Source organism: Myotis yumanensis, unplaced genomic scaffold (assembly GCF_028538775.1).
Source record: "Myotis yumanensis isolate MYYU_CA2020_CCGP unplaced genomic scaffold, mMyoYum1.0.hap1 SCAF_10, whole genome shotgun sequence".
In the NCBI taxonomy this organism is placed as follows: domain Eukaryota; kingdom Metazoa; phylum Chordata; class Mammalia; order Chiroptera; family Vespertilionidae; genus Myotis; species Myotis yumanensis.
Window position 1 is genome coordinate 36365241 of NW_027223761.1, and position 19888 is coordinate 36385128.

Consider the following 19888-nt stretch of genomic DNA (forward strand, 5'->3'; position numbering starts at 1 on the left):
ATAATTGATAAAATATTCCATCCTTTGACAGTTTTTAAAAATATTTTTATTTTTTATTGATTTCAGAGAGGAAGGGAGAGGGAGAGAGAGATAGAATCATCAATGATGCAAGACAATAATCAATTGGCTGCCTCCTGCACACCCTACACAGGATCGAACCTGCAACCCAGGCATGTGCCCTGACCGGGAATCAAACCATGACCTCCTGGTTCATAGGTCGATGCTCAACCACTGAGCCACGCCGGCAGGACCCTATAACAGTTTTAATCTTTACCTTGTAAAATCATTTCTAAGATAAAATTAATGTAATTAGAGAAGCATAGAATTTTAGTGCTGAGAAGTAAAAAGCCATTTATAAGGAGTGGTAGTTTATAATTAAATTTACTAATATATGTCATCATGGAGAACACATTTTGGTCTCAAAAGACATAAAAGCCTCCAGCTATATTTTAATCTGCAGCTGTGTATAGTCTTACTCTCTGGCACCCTCTGTCTTTCTGTTAAGATATTTATTTAGAGGTTGAGGGTGTGAAAATTCCTGAGGAACTATATCTGTCTGATTAGTGTTCCTTTTATTGTAGTTAGTTACACTTGTTCTTTATAATAGTCATTGTTCAGGTATAGAATACGTAGGTATATTATCAACATAGCTCTTTCAGCTGTGCCTAAAAATCCAGAAAAAGATAAATATTGTTTCACCTACACAGCACTCAGAAACAAGTAAAGTGAGAAGCCAGAGGGGTGTTTTGCGATTCTGCTTGAATCCAGGATATGAGGAAGTGAAGGCCCAGGACAAGCCTTGGTAAATACCAACTTAGGAGTTGTGATTTGTTTTCATGAGACAAAAAGCAATGACATTGATAATTTCAGCAATGCAGTTTGAAGTAACACATAATGTGAAGTTGAGCCTTTTAGAGTAAGGGATAACATACTCACAAACTGTTGTGTTAGAAACATGGGATAGTATACAATTACCTTTGATTCCAGCTGTGAACGTGAAAGTAGGATCCCCCCCCCCCCCAAAAAAAGGCCAGTTTCGTACAATGATGTAATAAAAGTTCAAAGGGCTATAGGAAAAGGAAGGTGTCTGAAAAGTTTACAGGACAGGTAAAATTTTTGCAGTAAGTGCTGGCTGAACAGATTAAAGTAATACCATGGAAAGGGAAATGAACAGGCATGGCAGAAGTTAGAGAGGAAGACAGCAAAGGTTTACTTCCTGGGCTAGTGAGCTCCAGCTTGAAATTTTTTTTGTTTCCTAGTGAATGTCATCCATGTCTCAGTCTTAGTTAAAAATGAATTAGTAGTTATTGATAGCTTTCCCTGATGCCCAGTCTTGTCTTACAGTAAAAAACTTAAACATTTGGTATTAAGTTGAAATAGTTTTAAATTATGGAGCCGTAGTCCTAACAGACTTTATTTAATAATTACAAACAAATACTTGATACAGATAAAATAACAATGAAAAACTGTACAATGCTTGCAATGATAGGCAAATGTATACAAATGGGGGCTTTTCAAAAATAATAAATGTCTAAAATAATGCCGGGTTTTCATTCAATTTCTTGATTAGTGATAAGATAGCATATATGTTTGCCTAGTTAAAAAGAAAACACTACATTTATTGTTCTGTTGACCAGTGGAGGGGACATGCATTATAAAATAAAGTCACAGGACAAGAAAATCTGAAGTCAAATAAGCATTTTCACAGGCAAAAATAGGATTCTTCCAATCTCATGATTCAGGACTTCCCATAGTCTGCATTTGCTCACAGAAATAAACAAGAAGGTCCTTGAGCAGCTTGTGTACTAAGAGCACATATTCTTAAAAGGTTGCCAAAAGAGAAAGTCATTTGTTCAACATACATTTATTGAGCACCTACTATGTACCAGGCACTAGTAACACAGATGAAGAGTACATTGGTAAAGCTTAAATTCAGACTGGTCTTAAAAAATACTTTCTACCTGTCCCCTGGGACCACTTATATATTGGGAAAAAGTCCGTGTGTTAGGTAAGGGACAAAGAAAAAATGCACCGGGTTATAGTGATAAAAGTTAGAACTTTTGTGAGGCCTTGTGGAATAGTGGAAAAAGGGCTGGATTAGGAGTAGGGAAACCTAGTTCTAGTCCTATTACTTACTAGCTGTGTGACCTTAAGTAAATCTCACTTCTCTGGCCCTAATTTTTCAAAAGTAAAATGATAATTGGGCTACAATCATTCATAGAATATTAGAGCCAAAAGGGAACAGAGATTATCTAGTCTGGTGCTTTTCAAAGTACTTCAAATAAAAATATGTAGAAGTCCCATTGAAGAAGCAAAGGTAACACCCAGAACCTCAGTCCCCTGCCCTCTCCCACCAGGAAATTGGGAGGGGGATTCAAGACCTCCGTTTGAAAACCTCTCATCTAATCCAAACCCTCACTTTTCAGATGAGGAAACCAAGACATAGAATAGGAGGGACTGTTTCAATGTGCACATTTGGCTTCCTAAGGGAGAGAGGAGGGCTAAATAAAACAGTTTTAAGAAATTCATCAAAAATGCAAAAAAAGGTTTTTTGTTGTTTTGTTAATCCTCACGAGGATATTTTTTTCCATTGATTTTAGAGACAGTAGAAAAGAGGGGGGAGGAGGAGAGAGAGAGAAACATTGATGTGAGAGAGCCACATCAATTGGTTGCCTCCTGCACACTCAACTGGGGCAAGGAACCTACAACCCAGGTACATGCCCTTGACCGGAATTGATCCCACAACCCTTCAGTTCAGGGGCCAACATCCTCTCCACTGAGCACACCGGCCAGGGCAGAAGTTATCTATTTTAATTCTCTCAAAGTAGCTCCTTTATGACAGGGAGCTTTGAAATTGATTTTGTTTAAGGCAGCCAGAGGCCAAAATGAACAACTACCACAAAGACTGTACGGCCTACAGCGGACTATGGCAGAAAACCACACGGACCCCATGTCAGTAGCCACTTGAACCGTGGAAGATCCTGGCCCTAACAATGCAAGCACTAGCGGTTTCAAGAGAAATATTTGGAAAATTAGGAATGAGTACAGACAACTATCTCCCAGATCCCCAAGGAGCAGTCACCACCGATTACTCAGAAATACTAACAGAAGTGGACATGTTGGGTCTTAAAGTGAATGGTACAACCAAAATCACTAGGTTTGAAGGTTCTTCAGAGGCATCCTCTCCCGGGAGGAAAGTCCTAGTGTGGTATTTTGACCACTGGTAATCACAGCAGACGTGAAATTAAACCAGAAAGTTGAAATGTATGTCCAGTGCTCGACCTACTTGGTCAGGGCTGTGATCTGTTCTGATTTCATGGCATCAGACAGGAAGCTGAGCTCATTGCATAAGGTCTCGTATCGGAATGCCATCCGGATCTGAGCAACGTTTGTCTTTCGAATATCATTTCCTTCAGGTCCTTCTTTATAATAATTTTGTCCCAGAAACTTCTGCTTTTCCTGTGGCCCAAGAGAAATACAAGTCAAACAGTACACCTTAGATTCCGTTCTCTAGCCACACGGCAGCTCTGGCATTCAGCCACACCAAACCAGACGTGCCCCTGAAGCAGGTCCCCATCAGGGCATCTTTCCCCATGGGGCTCTTATGAATTTCCTCCTGGCCCCCATGTCCTCAGGGATGTCACCCTGACAACCACATTCACTCCCGTCATCTCTGACTATGCCTTCCTTGATCAGAAAGGAAAGATTCCTGCTGGTGAGGAAAATGGCAAGGTGAAGACTCTTAAGAAGTCCCTCCTCAGAGCTGGCAAAGGCAGACAGTCGGGAGTTTGGGGAGAGCCAGTCCAAGGAACTCAGTGCACACACTGAATCTGCAGCCTTTAACTCCTCTGCATCAGCATCAAAAGAGCAACACCGATGTAGCCCTGTTCCTGTACCAGCGACGTCAGTCACCCAGAGGAGGTACCCGGGACCTGCGCCACCAGAGCAATGATTCTCAGCCCTGCACGTCAGAGTAACCCAGGAGGCTGTAAGAAGCTACTGATGTCCAGCTCCCATCCCTAGAGTTTCTTATTCAGCCTAGGTGCTGCTCCTCTAGTCAAAAAACACTGAGGGCCTAGTGTGTGCCAGGGCTATTCTAGGCCGAGGGATATAATGCTGAACAAAACAGCCTCTGCCCTAATGGAACTTACATTCCAGAGGGAAAGACAGAAAAACACGTAACTACATATTACAACATCAGTAATAATATGAAGGAAAGAGTAAATGGACAGAGAAAGGTAAGTGTGTCTATTGCTGAATGGGTGGTCAGGGAAGGCCTCTGAGGAGGTGACATTTGAGTAGAGGTCTGGAAAAGGTGACAGAGCAACCAGGAAAATTCGAAAGTCTCCTCCCCGGGGTTCTCCCCTAGAACATGTGACAGAGACCCTGCCTGTCCCCTTCATCACTGATCCCAGAGCCTAGAAAGTACCTGGTCAACAGGCATTCACTGTGCACGTATTGAAAGGCCAGGAGGGACAGTGCCGCCACACCGTACCTGATGTGAGAGGCCGCTCTGCAGCACGCTGTTCCTGGCGATCTCACACAGGTCACACGTGCTCAGCTTCCACACTTGAGCAGCAATTGCATATTCTTCCATAAGTGCTTCCTAGATTCCCCCAAAAGTGAATGTATTAGATGGCAGAATATCCATTTCAATGCTGCACAGATTGCCAAAGCTACAAACATCAGACGTTGCAGATTTAATTTTTCTTTCATGACTGGCACCTGGATAATCGAACAACGTCCTCCCCCTAAGATTTTGTGTGTGTGAAATCTCAGGTTACCAAGGAGAGAGAGATAAAAGAACCCCTACGAAGGTGTTTGTTAACAGCACGTGTCTGAAGCCCTGTGCTGGTCATGGGGACACCAGCCTGCTCTCCTGGGACAGTCTCCCGGGTCAGGCACACCTTTAGTACCTGCTCATAGTTTGTTATTTATTTAACAGAATATTTCCTTAAGATTGTCCAAAAGTCAAAGTTAATCTGAGTACACTACCAAGAGCAGAGATGGAACCTTAAATAAGGAGAAATGATCAGTATCAGCGGTGAGACAGTGTAATCCCCAAAGGATTTGGGTTTGGGCTGTGCTATCACTTTATCTTCTGGGATGTGAAATGTATGACTAACCCAAGTCCTTCCATTACCCCACTGCCTGTGTATCTCACAGCAGCGGTTCTTAAGATGTGGTCCCAGGATCCCTGGGGGTCCCCAAGGCCTTTTAAAAGGTCCTCCCTTTTCCAAAGATACGTAGTTGGAAAGGGGAAGGTTTTCTTCCTATACTTTGGTAGAAACAATTTAGCACAACAGATTGCAGATATGAGGATCCAGCTGTCTTCTATTAAACCGGACATTAAAAGAGATTTGCAAAAATGTAAAACAAGGCCATTCTCAGTATTTTTTTATTTTAGGAAATATGGTTATTTTTCATAAAAATAGCTATTCATGTTAACCTTTAATAGGTTTATCACTAGATATAACTCATGCTCTCTGAGGGCCTCAGTTCTTGAGAGTATAAAGGGATCTTAGACCAAAGCTTGGAGAACCTGTCCTAGAAGACTCTGGGACTTCTGTTTTCACTAATCAGTGGCTGTCTTATCAATACCATCAAAATGTGTTTGGCTCACTAATGGCTGGTCCCCATGCATGACATTGCCTTTCCCTTCCTCTTCCCTTTCCCCAGAGTCCAAAGTGTAATAATAATAACATTATTGAGAAAAATGGTAGCCAACATTTTGAATACAAGCTCTGTACAGATGCTCCGTTAGGCTCTTCACCATCTTAATGAAGCCTCCTCACACTACAGTTGAAAGGTAGATGTGAGACAATTTTTTCCCTATTTTACACATGAAGAAGAATAAGATACAGAAACATCAACTAACTTTACCAGCGTCACGGAGCTAGTGAATCAAAGAAAGGGGAAAGGCAAGGAAATGAAATTGTACCTTCAAGATTTCAAAGCCCCCAAAAGAGGGCTCCTGGAAGAACACTTCCTTCCCTCACCAGGAGCTGACCTGCTGTCTTCAGGGGGCCACTGCCCTCACCCTGACAGCAGAACCGAGCCGTGCACTGCAGTGAGAGGCCAGGCCAGGACCGGTGCCTGCTGGGAGGACCTGCAATCCTCACCTCCCCTAAAGTCCTCACCTTTGTGTAGTGGAACTGCATGGGGTCGTCGGTGGAGAGGGACACATGCAGTCCCTTGTGCAGGAACTCCCTCAGAGGGTTTTTGGAGTATTCGAGGAACAGACTGTTGTTGCTAAGAGGAGACATGGCAATGGGGATCTGAGCCAGGTAGTAGAGATACTGCAACACCGGACTCTGCAAAAGAACCACCAAACTCAGGTGACGGGCCAGGTGATGGGGAGGGTGAGGGTGGACAGGGAGGAAGGGAGGGGAGAAGCCAGGGGTCTGAGCAGTGTCTGTGCAAGTCCCCAGGCAAGCCCCAGTTCCCCAAAGCCAGGACATCCCATCCCTCCTCCTTTTCCCCGACCTCAACATTCACCTCATTCCTACATCACATGCCCCTCTCTCCCTGGGTCTGCCCTCCTGCCACTGTTGGAAGTGCTCCCTCTTGCCCCCAAAGTGGAGGCATAGCTCAGGGCAGCTGCATGCCCCAGCTGACCCCAACCTGCATATTCAGCTGCCCTCCCCAGGCGCTGACCTCAGTGGTCAGTCTGGAAGATGCCCCACTTGGTGGTTTTGTTGCTTTGACTGCAAACATTCAGGTTGAGGCTATAAACACTCCAGCAGAAGGGAAGGGGCAGACCTAACTGGGCTAGAGAGGTTTCTTTGGTACAGTACCCACCCCACACAGAAATGTGACGGGAGGTTAGACCTCCCAGGACCACAGCAGGGGAGCAGTTTGAGCAAACATCGTCCCTGTGGAAGCGATCCAAGCAATGGTGCAGACCACATGCACAGAGTTCATGGGAGCATTATTTACACCAGCAAAAAGCTGGTTCTCTGCCCAGCAACTAGAGATGGTTGAATCAAAGATGGACCATCCAAACGGCAGGCCGTCCTTCCAACAGCCTTCAGAATGCGGAGCATACATACGTTGCAGCACAGAAAAATGCTTGTTAATTAAAGTTAAGGGACCAGGAAGGAACAAAAACCTCTGTTTATTATTATAATAAGCATTTAGAAATATGCTCTGGAAGAAAAAAAGATGGAATAGGAAAAACTAAAAAGCTATAAATGGCTGTTTCTATTAAAGCAATAGCAATATGGGTGGGGGTTTTCTTCCCATTTCTCCATTTGTTGGAAATCCAAATTGTGTTATATTTATAATATCACTTTCATAATTAAATATGAAACGAAGATGACTACAGACAGCCCTGCCCAGGAAAAGGCCCAGAGGCTCCCAGGGGCAAACGAGCCCGGAGATCCCACTCCTCCCCAGGGGAGCCCAGGGCAGGGCTGTCGCTGAAGGTGGATGTCTGTGAATGGCTGGTTACCTTCTTGAGGAGCAGCCCGTGGGAAATGTTGTCGGCAGTCAGGAAAGCAGACACCAGGTGGGTGATGGACCCAGCCTCGCCGCAGTGAGGCCGGAACAGGAACGTGCTCATACCTCGCTCCCTGCAGAACAAGTGAGGCAGGCTCTTGGTCAGCAAGGACCCCTGGTCCACACTGTGCAGGACCCCACAGGCTGGGCCTGCACCCCTAGCTCAGGGCCTACTCCAGGGGAGACAGTAACCCAGCTGACGCCGGGCACCCTGGAAACTGCCCCTCCGAAAATGCAGAGGCCAGGCCCAATGCCTCAGAGCCAAGAGGCGCTATCCCTGGGGCACAGAGGGAGCCTAGTGGTAGGAGGAGACTGCCCTGTCCTCCACCCACTCCTCCCCTCCCCTCTTCACCAGGCCTGTAGCCCAGATTTCTAGACCTTCAGAGCAGGAAAAGCCATGAGAAATCATTGAGTCCAACTTCTCTGTTACACAAATGGACAAACCCAGAGAACCCAGAGGTGGAGTGAGACATTAGAAGCCACTGAGCAGGTCAGTGGTAGAGCTAGAACTAGAGCCCCAAGTCCAAAAGCTCAGCCCAGACTGCCCCCACCCAACACCAGGCCATGTTCTTTCCATCAGAGTCTCATTCAAAACCTCCACCCCACAAACTAGTGAGGCCCCATGCCCAGCAGGGGCAGGAGGGGTGCTAGACTTGCAGAGAGGGGCATGGACGGCTCAGTGTCCTGTGCGCTGGGCACCTGACTCCTGCCATGTGTGCCTCATCTGCATGTGTGCCCTGGTGGGAGCCTGGCCTGTAAGACCATTGGGTACAGGCTCCATGAGGGCATGGGCTTAGTCTGCTTTGTTCCCTATAATGTGTCCAGTGCCTAGGACAGTGCCTGTCACGTAGCAGGTGCAATAATTTGTTGCATGAATGATTGCAAGTGTGAATACTTGCATGTGTGTTGGCACGTCCTATGCTTGTATCATATCAAGTACAGGCAGGTACACATGTAGGGGTGTATGTGTGTGTGTGTGTGTGTGTGTGCAGGCTTGGAGTCTGGCCCCATGGTATGTATGATTGATTGTGCCTGTTGTAGTGGGCGTGACTGCCTGTGTACCTGGCCCTGTGTGGGAGGCTGGGGGCCCGTGGCCGTGGGTGCAGGGCAGCTCACCCACCTGCGGAGGTTGTTGAGCACCATGATGTTGGCATACATGTAGTACAGGTAGTAGCTGTAGGGCGGGTTCTGCTCACTGGTCCAGATGTCCGGGTTGGGGCTCTTGTCCGAGAACATGTGGTCGCTGTGCTTGGACTCATCATCCACACTGTCGAACCCTGTCACCTGGGTGGGACGAGGGGCCCTACATCAAGCCAAGGCAGAGAAGCTGCTGGAGGCCTTGGAGGCCGGGCCTCTCAGGTTCATGCCTCAGCTGGGGGCCACAGGGCCAGCCTGAGGCACAGTGGCCCCCAGGGATGGGGAGTGGGCACAATACCATCAACTTTCCTCCAGAGTTTCCAAAGGTACCCAGAGGGCCAGACTGAGAGTGCTAAGCCCCTGTGTGATGGCGGCAATGGTGAGGGGACAGCGAGGCAGCCTTACCCACTGCTCATTCCTCTGCTGTGCCCAGGCCAGCAGTCCTGCCATCAGCAGCAGGGACAGCAGCTCTGAGGGGAAGGGGACAGGCATGTCCCATGCACCTACTATACATTAGGCCCTGCTTGAAGCACTTACCACACATCAACTGATTTAATACTCAGTGGCCCTGTGAGGGAAGGCTGGGCTGCAAGCAAACCAGAGCCAAGGTGATTAGCCAGAGACCACAGGCTCTGAGCCTAAATGGGCTCAACATCTAGACTCCGGGGCTGTAGGTGGAGAGTGCCCAAGGGCATGTCCCAGGTGTAGTCACGTAAAAACAGCTGGGATGTCCCAAGGTGGGCCCCATCCAATATGGCTTCCTTGGAGTGCTGAGCCATGGCTCTGGGAGGAGGTGGCTCTACACACCGCCTCTTCCCCGGGAGCTGCCCTCTGAGCCAGGTCAGAGAAGTTCCGGAGACTCCCACCTTCCACTTCAGTTACACCTCGGCTGGGGTCCAGACTATGCCCTATGGCCCCACCCTAGGCACCGGCTTCCTAGTCACCTGCTCCCAGAGGTCAGGCCCTGACCATAAATGTACCTGTGAAGACACAGCCTCTTAGCCAGCATGTGGGGCAGTTTGCTAACACGTGTCCCTCCTTACACTCAGCCAGAGTAGGGCTCTAGGAAGGACCCCTGAAAGACTGCCCACTTCTCTCCACACTGGCCCCAGGTGGGTCTGCCAGCCTCTCCCAAAGGAGCAAGGGACCAGGAGGGGCTGGGCAGAATCTTCCCCGTCACAGAGCCCTATGTGTCAAAGGAACAAGGCTCCCCCCATAGCTCTCAGCATGACCTGGACGGGCATGGGGGACCGGGAGGACTCAAGTTCTGCTCTGTCCCCACTAGCTCCAGCTTCACCGGGACTCTCAAGGCCGGGCATGGGGGTAACGTCAGCCCCTCTACTGAACTCTATACCAATGGATGCAGGGCCTGGAACTGGACCTCCCACAGGCCTCAAGCACAAAATATATACAAACCTTAATTCTTCCTCCTCCTGCTCAAGTCTGCTCTTCCCCCATTGTCAGCAATGGCCCCTGAAAGGCGCACCCTCCCCCCAAAACCCCAGGCACCAGGAGGCCCCCTGGACCTCTCCCTGTAGCCCACCTTCAGGCTCCACCCTGTCCTGTCAACCTACACCAGTAATGGCAAACCTATGACACGCGTGTCAGAGGTGACACACGAACTCATTTTTTTGGTTGATTTTTCTTTGTTAAGTGGCATTTAAATATATAAAATAAATATCAAAAATATGGTTGCAAATATCAAAAAATTTCTATATGTGACATGGCACCAAAGTTAGGGTTTTTCAAAATGCTGACACGCCGAGCTCAAAAGGTGCGCCATCACTGACCTACACCCACGCCCAGCACGCTGCCCGGAGTCCTGGCCTGCCTCCCGCATGAGCCACACGTTTCTTACTTAGGAGGCCATCTGGGATGGGGATAACAACACCTGCTCGGAAGTCAGGCACCTGGATATGAATCCCCGTTCTGCCACTTTTCCGTTTTTATCTCCTCGTGTGTAAACTGGAGCTAGTAGCTTCATAGGGCTGGTGTGAGGATTAAATGGGACAGTCCCCGGAGGGCGCCTCGCACAGGGTCTGACACACAGCAAGCACATAATGCTGCTTATTATCAACACAGGGTCCAACACACGGCTAGTACATAACACTCTTATTATTAACACCAACCATGGTGTAAAGTAGGGCAGCCATGAGGCTGAAGCAGGATCGCGTCACGGGCGGGCCCCGGAGCAGGCAGCAGCAGTAGCGGGGCTGTACGGCTAGTTCAAGTCCCCGTCCGTCTAACTGCTAACAGGCCCCTGACTCATCTTGACCCTTTCCCCCACCTCCAGCCACCTGTTCCAGGCCACTCACCACACAGCAGCCAGGACGGTGTTTGTCTAAAACAGATTCAGTGATGTCCCTCAGCGTGTTGAAACCCGGTCCTGGTAGCCTCCCCGCCCCTCCACATACAGGCATTCACAAACTCAACCACCCCTACCCCATGACCCCAGCCTTCTGGAATCTCCCCTGCCTCCCTGTCAGAAATCTTCCCCAGAACCTCCACCAGATACTGACCTTGCTTCTCACTGTCCTCAGCTACCTCTATGCCAGGCACACAGAGCAAGCGACCAGCGCCTGCCCCACGATGCCCTTTCTGGTTAGGTCTCCTACGCCCCTTCTCTCCCTCTCGCATGGAACTAAACAGACACGGAAGATCAATATATTGTGTGGGGCGCGTGTGCTTAAGGTGTGAGGACCGTCTTTCTAAGTAAAAGCAGGAGAGCTGAAATGTCTGCGTCTCTAAAGAAACCGGAGGCTGCTGCTTGGTGCTGCTGGCGCAGGACCCAGTCTTTACAGCCCCCCCCTGGCCAGGCACTGACTCCTCAGTCTACCCTGTGCTGCCCACCCCAGCACCCACCCACGCCCCAGGGTGCCCCTGAGGAGCCTGGTGGGGCTGGCAACCCCATGCCTGGGCACAGGAGTGACAGACCTTAAAAGGTTCCTAGACCTTCAGAGCAGGAAAAGCCATGAGAAATCATTGAGTCCAACTTCTCTGTTACACAAATGGACAAACCCAGAGAACCCAGAGGTGGAGTGAGACATTAGAAGCCACTGAGCAGGTCAGTGGTAGAGCTAGAACTAGAGCCCCAAGTCCAAAAGCTCAGCCCAGACTGCCCCCACCCAACACCAGGCCATGTTCTTTCCATCAGAGTTTCATTCAAAACCTCCACCCCACAAACTAGTGAGGCCCCATGCCCAGCAGGGGCGGGAGGGGTGCTAGACTTGCAGAGAGGGGCATGGTTAGGGGCATTTTCAAAATGCTGACACGCCGAGCTCAAAAGGTGCGCCATCACTGACCTACACCCACGCCCAGCACGCTGCCCGGAGTCCTGGCCTGCCTCCGAGAGCTTTCTCAAGCCAGAGGCCACACTGGGAGAAGGGTGGAGGGATTCAGGGTGACCACGGAGATGAGTCTTCCTATTCCTCAGTTCAGTTCCCCTAAAGCACAGGCCCCAGTATCTGGTGGAGGTTCTGGGGAAGATTTCTGACAGGGAGGCAGGGGAGATTCCAGAAGGCTGGGGTCATGGGGTAGGGGTGGTTGAGTTTGTGAATGCCTGTATGTGGAGGGGTGGGGAGGCTACCAGGACCGGGTGGGGGAAAGGGTCAAGATGAGTCAGGGGCCTGTTAGCAGTCAGACCACCTGCAAGCACTCCAGGAATCCTCTCCTCTCTCCACCTCCACGCACATCGCCTGGGCACCACCCACACTTACATATTTCAGGAAGAGGTGAAGCTCTCGGTGATCTTGGGGGTTGATTGTGGCCTCAAAAAGGGGCAGGAAGATGTTCTCCAGCATCTTCCCAAAGCTTGGCAGCAGCTTCTTTGACCTAAATATGTCACTGGGGAAAGTGAAGACGACGATCAAGGTGGACCCAACAGCCCCCTTGGCCTGAGATGGACCTCAGTCACTTCCCATTCAAACAAAACACCCTGAGTGGAGGCAGAGATGCGGCTTGAACGTTGTCCTTCCCCTCCTCTCCAACTCCCAGCAACATCTGCACTACTAGCATTGGTTGGCAAACTCGGCACCTACCCAAGCCCCTCCGAGAGCTTTCTCAAGCCAGAGGCCACACTGGGAGAAGGGTGGAGGGATTCAGGGTGACCACGGAGATGAGTCTTCCTATTCCCCAGGGATCCAAACTCTCTGCCACTCAGTTCAGTTCCCCTAAAGCACAGGCCACAGTCCGCCCAGGGGCCACGACCCGCCCCCCCCCCCCCCCCCCCCCATCAGCCAGACAGCTGGAGAGGACAGTGGTGGTCTCTGAGTCAGATCCAGGGGAGGGCCAGCAATGCAGGCCACTATCAGGTGCCCGACTCCCTGGTGCTCACCCAGAAGGACCTCCGCATCCTGCAGTGAGAAGACAGGCAGCAGTTCCCACCAGGCATTTTGTGCACATATGTTCTTTAAAGAGTAAGAGTTTGTCACAAAGACCTCCCTGCTGAGCACCCCTACCTATAGGAAAATCCCTGGGAGAAGAGGCCTAAGTGGGCACTGGAACAGGTCTCAATAGTGCAGACTCGGCGGCCCAGGCGGGACAGGTCGGGGGCCCAGGGGGCACCAGCAGGCAGGGGGCCGCCTCACTTACTAGATCCGGGGCACCTGGATGATCCAGCGCATGTTGGGAGAGTAGACCTTGTGCTGGATGAACCAGTGGGCCAGGTTGAGCCACTCGTCGGGGCTGCGGCCGTAGATGGACAGCCGCGGCTCTGAGTACTGGTACTTGCTCTCCTCCAGCTCCCGGGCCACCTCCTGGGCACCAAGAAGAGCTCAGGTCAGGCCACGAGCACCCCGGCTGCTGGATCCTGCAGCTCCCTCAGCCACCTGCTCCCAGGCTGGGGAGGCCTCATCTACATCACCTGGCTGCCAAGCAAGTACTCACTCGCCTCAGCAGAGGCTCCTTCCTGGAGAGAAAGGCCTTGGGTCTGCACCATCACAGCATAACCAGGCCAGGCAGCAGACACGGCTCCCCAGGGAGCTCAGCTGCTCCCAGCCAAGCTCAGGCTGCAAATAGACAGGGCAGCAAGGCTGGACGCTGTGAATGCTCTCAGGGTGGGCACCCTCCTCCTCCTCTTGCCCACAGTCCACACAGTGGACACATTCAGCACCAGCCTGTCCACACTCGGAGCCGACAGCCGGGGCCAGAGCACTGGGCCCCTGAGCACCTGAGCTCGCCGGAGCTGGATGGTGGGTGGGCAGGGATTCGGGAAGGAGAAGATGACAAGGAGGCCAAACGCAACCCCCTTCTGAGGGCAGATGCTGGCAGGTGTCTGAGGAGGGCTTGGAGAGGCTGCGGGCCCACTCACCTTGACCATCCGAGCAAAGTACTCTCCTCCCAAATAGTTTTCCGTTTTCAAATACAGGTCACGCAGCTCACTGGCCCCCACAGGATTGTATTTAGAGTTGAACTTGTCGAAGCGGTGGAATGTCTGCCGGCCCTGGAGAGAGGGGGCCACAGCCAGATTCACCGCTTTGTTCTACGGCCACCACAGCCATTCCCCTCTCCAGGCCTTTACAAGGTGATCTGACACAGGGCCACACTGAAAGGTCTTCCCTGTCAGTTCTTGCATAAAATCAAAATGTCCTGGGGCCAGGACCATGCATCTTCACTCTGTCAGCCTTGGGGTCCTTTTGTGGGGGGACCTTGGTGAAGGAAGACCAGAGCATTGTGCTCTAAGCTGCTATGGCTAAAAGCATGGCTGGCTGAGTGAGCAGAGGATGCTAAACTATTGAACAATCAATAAAGTGTGCCCTGACCAGCCAGTGTGGCTCAGTGGCTGAGTGTCGACCTGTGAACCAGGAGGTCACAATTTGATTCCCGGTCAGGGCACATGCTGGGGTTGCAGCTCAATTCCCTGTATGGGGCATGTTACTATCTCTTTCTCTCTCTCCCTCTCCCTTCCTCTCTGAAATCAATGAAAATATATATTTTTTTAAAATAAAAATAAAGTATGTCCTATTACTAGTTAAATTTCATAATGCACTTTCTCCACCTTATCGCATTCAGTGTTTTGTTTGTTTATGCAACAGATTTTTTTATTGTGGGTAAAATACACATAACACAAAATTTACCATCATAACCATTTTTAAGTGTACAGTTCAGTGGTATTAAGTACATTCATATTGTTGTATAACCATCACCACCATCCATCTCCAGAACTCTTTTCATCTTGTAAAACTGAAATTCTGTACCTATCCTATATAATAAAAGGCTAATATGCAAATCAATCCTATGGTAGATTGACCTGTAGCTATAACGCACACTGACCACCAAGAGGCAGACGCTCAACACAGGAACTGCCCCCTGGTGGTCAGTGCACTACCAAGGGGAGTGCTGCTCAGCCAGAAACCAGGCTCAGGCTGCTGAGTGCAGCAGTGGTGAATGCAGCAGTGGTGGCGGGAGCCTCTACAGACTCCGCAGCAGCACTAAGGACCCCTCGCGGGGAGCAGGCCTAAGCCAGCAGTTGGACATTCCCCTGGGTGTCTGGAGGGGCTGAGGGATGCCCCCCTCCAGAGCATGATTGTCATGCACCAGCCTCTAGTTAAATAATAACTTCACATTCTCCCTTCCCCCAGTCCCTAGCAATCATTTTTTTCTTTTTCTTTATCTTTTTTTTTTTTTTTGTCCCTAGCAATCTTTATTCTCCTTTCTGTCTGGATGAATTTGCAAATCCTAGGTACCTCACACAAGTGAAATCATACACTACTTGTCCTTTTGTATAGGGCTTCTTTGACTTAGCATAATGTTTTCAAGGATCATCCACATTATGGCAGATGTCAGCACTTCATTCTTTTTTAAGGCTGAAAAGTATTCCATTATATGGATATACCACATTTTGTTTTTTCATTCATTTATTGATGAATCCTTGGGTTGCTTCTACCTTTTGGGCATAGTGAATAATGCTGCATTGATGTGTAAGTATCTGTTTTAGTCTCTGCTTTCAGTTCTTTTGGGTACATACTTAGGAGTGGAATTGCTGAGGAAACCCCATTACTATGTAGCTGCACCATCATTTAGTATTTTAATAATTCTGAAATGTCAATAGGCATGTTGCATTAAGCATTTTATAGGCAAGGAAATTAAAGCTTAAGTGAGTGGCTTAGGGGCACACAACTGCTAAGTGACCGAAGTGGAAATAGAACTGGGACCTGCCTGACTCCATGTCCCATACTCTTGTCCCCTGGCCCAGGGCTGCTCCCAGCCAGTGATTCTGAGGCCAAATTATCTCTCACAGTCGCCACGGCTAGAAGAAAAAGCTGCTTGCACAGTCAGCCTCTCTCCAAGCACAATCATGTTTTCTTTTCAGGCGGCTGATTCCCCAGCCGGGACTGCCTGAGGCCCCGGGGTGGAAGCTCACTCACCGCGTGGACGTCCAGAGAATCCACAGTGAGGTCGTAAGGGTCCATGTGCAGGCTGTCGAACACCTGCCGCAGGGTGATCTTCTGGCCCTGCTTCTCGGCCACGATTCTGTCAGGCTCCGTCTGGTACGTGTGCTTGATAAAGCGCAGCAAGTGCTTCTGATTCATGCAGGCAGCCGCGTGGATGTGCGTGTCCACCTGCAACACGGCACCCCCCAACCCGTGAGCCGGGCCGCCTCCTCTGGCAACAAGAGTTAAGACGTCCAACCCTCAGGGTGCCGCTTATGCCTGGATGCTCCCTCCCCACTTCTTCTCTAGACTTTGGAACTGGTCTCCCTCCAGCCTTGCTGTGCAATTCAACTCCTTCCAGCATCTAGAAATCTTTTTAAGCTGTAGATTGGATCCGGCTACTTCTGTTAACGAAACATCAGTGCCCCTCGTGTCTTCAAGATTAAGCTCAAGCTCCGTAGCCTGGGATTCCAGGCTTACATCAAACCTTACCTCTCCCCTGCCAGGGCCCTGCTTTATGCTCCAGCCACGCCACACCACTGCCAGGTGCCCCTGGCACCATGCTATTCCACACCACATCATTGCCCATGCATGTCCCCAGCCTGGCATTCCTTCTTTTTTCCTCGTCAATCTCAGCCACCTGAAAACTTCCTAAAACCTCCTCCATTTGAAAGCTAGTCCTGATCCCCCAAGCACAGCTGATGAGTCTCCCTTACCCAACCTCGGGAGCCGGCACAGACTCTCCCTGTACTGTACATGTCCTCTGATCCGCTCCAATATTTTCCTGGATCCTTCTTCACTAGACAGGACAGGGACCATGTCCAGTGCATGTAAGTCTCTAGAGCAGTGGTTCTCAACCTTCTGACCCTTTAAATACAGTTCCTCATGTTGTAACCCAACCATAAAATTATTTTCGTTGCTACTTCATAACTGTAATGTTGCTACTGTTATGAATCGTAATGTAAATATCTGATATGCAGGATGGTCTTAGGCGACCCCTGTGAAAGGGTCGTTCGACCGCCAAAGGGGTCGCGACCCACAGGTTGAGAACCGCTGCTCTAGAGCCTGGAACAATGTTTTACTTAAATCAGTGGATGGCCAAATAAACAAATGAGCCGGTATAACAGGTTCCAGTAATTTTGATGATGTCCATATCCTCATATAATCTCAAGGCCCACCCACTGTCCCACAAAACCCCACTCTACCCATTGACCTCTCTTGAGCCTTCCATTCAGATGCCAGCCCCAAAGAAACAGAGCCCGAGCTAAGCTGCGGATAACCTGGGGTCACAGTGAGCATCCTGGTCCTGCTTCCAAGAGCCCAAAGGACCTAAGGGAGGTTCGTGGGGAGGGTGGCAGCAGCCTCACAGGCCAGAGTGCAGCTGGCTGCCACGCCACACTCTGCAGTTACTACTGCGGCTGACTGGGCACCCTGCCAGGGCTGGGGTGAAGAGGCGGCTGCCCTCAGGCCTGGGAATGCTGTCCCGCTGACCGGGCATCACCAAGTCATGCCAAACCAGACATTTGATCCACTGAACCTCTCTGGGCATTATACCAGGCAGCCCATGTTGCTGGCCACATCACTCCCTCATCAAGGCCCTTCCTGCCATTAATCCAGAAAGATAGACCACTAGACATCAGGGAAACGCAGCCATTCAAAGCACCAAAAGCACCGTGTAAAGGCTCAGACACCTCAGGGCTGAGCTGGGCTCATGTGGAGGCACAAAAGAAGGTCAGCTTGGCTCAGTCCAAAAGAAGGTCACCACCTCAGCATGACTCAGCACATTCTGGGGTTTCTGGTCGTGTCCTCCAGCTTACCAGTGACACACTGCAGGGGGTACAGTCTGTCTTTACCCCCCTGGGTCACAAGATGAGGGAGGAAAACAACTGGACCACCCAGGAAGCATCCACACTCCAAAATCTCCAAGACAATTGTTTTTGGAACAAGTAAAAGATGTCAGTGTTTTCAATTCATCGTAAGATCCAAATGCATTCCTTCTTTCATCTAACCCCCAGGTCTAGTAAACAAACATTAGAGTTTCCAAACAGGGCTGGCCAAACCTGGCTCCTGAGCCAACACTGACCATTCCATACCCATGGTGGACACCAATAATCAATCTCAGCACTCTTTTCACTAAGCTTTGGGAGCAGCCTGAGGTAGCCACTCCCAATTGGTTGTTTGGCACAGAAGATGAAACCTATTTGCTACCCTTGATAGGACACTTTGGCAAGAGAGAATATGGCCTAATTCTACCCAACTCCTAAGCAGCAAACACACTCAGCCTCTCATTCTTAGCTCTGAGCGGAAACCAGTTATCTCAGTTATACAGCTGCTGGCCTCATGATGTCGTAATCCATGACCTGCTGCAATGTTGCAGGTGCTTTCACAAATACTGCCCACATCAAGGCCATGCACAGCTCCTGGGAGCCCGGCCCTAGCGTGCCCCCAGGACTCTGCCAGCCACCTCGGGAATGTGGAGGCCACCCTCCCAACCCAGCCTGGATTTCAGAAAGCAAGCTCTCCCCGCATAGTAGATGCTTCCAGGGTAAGATAAAATAGCCAGCTCCCAGGAGGCGTGGAGGGGCAGGCACAGGCCTGAACTAAGAGCAGACCTGGATTTATGGACTGACTGTGGGGCCAGAGAACAGGTGACTGCGTCACAGCACAGGGGTCAAGGCCATCTCTGTCCAGACAGCACATTAACCCCAGAGAGACAGGGAACCCTGAGGATGGGCTCTGGTATGTAACACAGCCCCATAAGGACTCTCCCACATTGTGGCTATAGAGCAGCTGGTTGGTCCAGGAATACCCACTGGGCCCCACCTCAGAAACCAACAGTGTGGGAACCAGTGCTGTCAGCAAGGCCACCTCGGCCCCAGACAACAGGAAGCAGTCAGGCCCAGAGCATATGCGTCCAGAGGGCAGGACTGCATTGAGCTTGGACACTCATCTGGGCCTGTGCTAGACATGTGGGTGCATGTGGGCAGGGCTGAGAGGAGCTGACAGAGACACGGAGGCACCCATCTGTATGAACACCCAGGTTCACAGAGAAGGAACAAATGGTGCTTGGAGGTGAAAATGCCAGGTAGGTGGTGTCTACATACATCCATTCGCCTCTGTCTGGAAAACCCCAAACACTTCCAGAAGCCTCACAGCCCAGGAGCTGAAGCCAAACTCTCATTTCTTAAGGATCCCACCCAAGTGGGAGTCCATGGCAGACTCCATGATGCTTAACGGACAGGACCCTGAGGCTTCCCCAGATGGAGCCTTCCGTCTCCCACTGCTGAGTGCTGCCCACCTGAGCTGGGCTTTCCCAGAGGATCCACATCCTCCCTGGGCCCACCTACAAGAAGTGACTCTTGTTCAACAGCAAATGCCCCATGCTTAGCACTACTCCCTTGCTTCTCTGTATATTAGTTAAATGGAAGAAAATGGAAAAGCCAGAAACTGAGATCATTTACCACCTGAGTCCAGACCAAGCCCTCTCGTCCACTCTAGAGAGGGGCAGAGGGGGAACACATACTTTTCTTTAAATACACTTGATTCCAAAGGAAGCAAAATATGGAACTCCCAAGTCCAAAGAGGTCTTAACAGTCTTTTCTCTCTGTGATGAATTTAATACATCCTCTACCTTAAAAATAACCTGGCCTCAACTGATGACCAATGAGCAGGTCATGCCTATTTTCCAAGGAAGAGGACATTTATTCAGCTTCTATTTCCTATGAACAAGTAAGAAGCTGGCAGTACCCATTCTCCCTACAGAATGCCCAACTGGGTACCATGTAGTACCATCTGGGGCATGATGGCCGACACACAGAAGGCAGCATGCTGGTCTTCCTTCTGCACATACACATCACCTGCCACACAAGGGCACCAGCCCA

At 50.0% G+C, this 19888-nt stretch overlaps 1 protein-coding gene across 5 annotated transcripts in view; it reads right to left on the reverse strand.

Annotated features, from left to right (window-relative positions):
- Positions 1–23: 23 nt before the first annotated feature.
- AMPD3 (adenosine monophosphate deaminase 3) overlaps positions 24–19888 on the reverse strand; it is a 51047-nt gene continuing 31182 nt past the window's right edge. For all 5 annotated transcript variants that reach the window (XM_070425309.1, XM_070425311.1, XM_070425308.1 and 2 more), the window contains exons 7-15: positions 16002–16196; positions 13946–14077; positions 13228–13391; positions 12354–12480; positions 8621–8784; positions 7454–7574; positions 6141–6314; positions 4496–4606; positions 24–3459 (exon numbers count right to left, since the gene is read on the reverse strand). In XM_070425309.1, the coding sequence (XP_070281410.1) occupies positions 3283–3459; positions 4496–4606; positions 6141–6314; positions 7454–7574; positions 8621–8784; positions 12354–12480; positions 13228–13391; positions 13946–14077; positions 16002–16196 (1365 nt within the window). In that variant the 3' untranslated portion in view covers positions 24–3282. The remainder of the gene's footprint in view (positions 3460–4495; positions 4607–6140; positions 6315–7453; positions 7575–8620; positions 8785–12353; positions 12481–13227; positions 13392–13945; positions 14078–16001; positions 16197–19888) is intronic.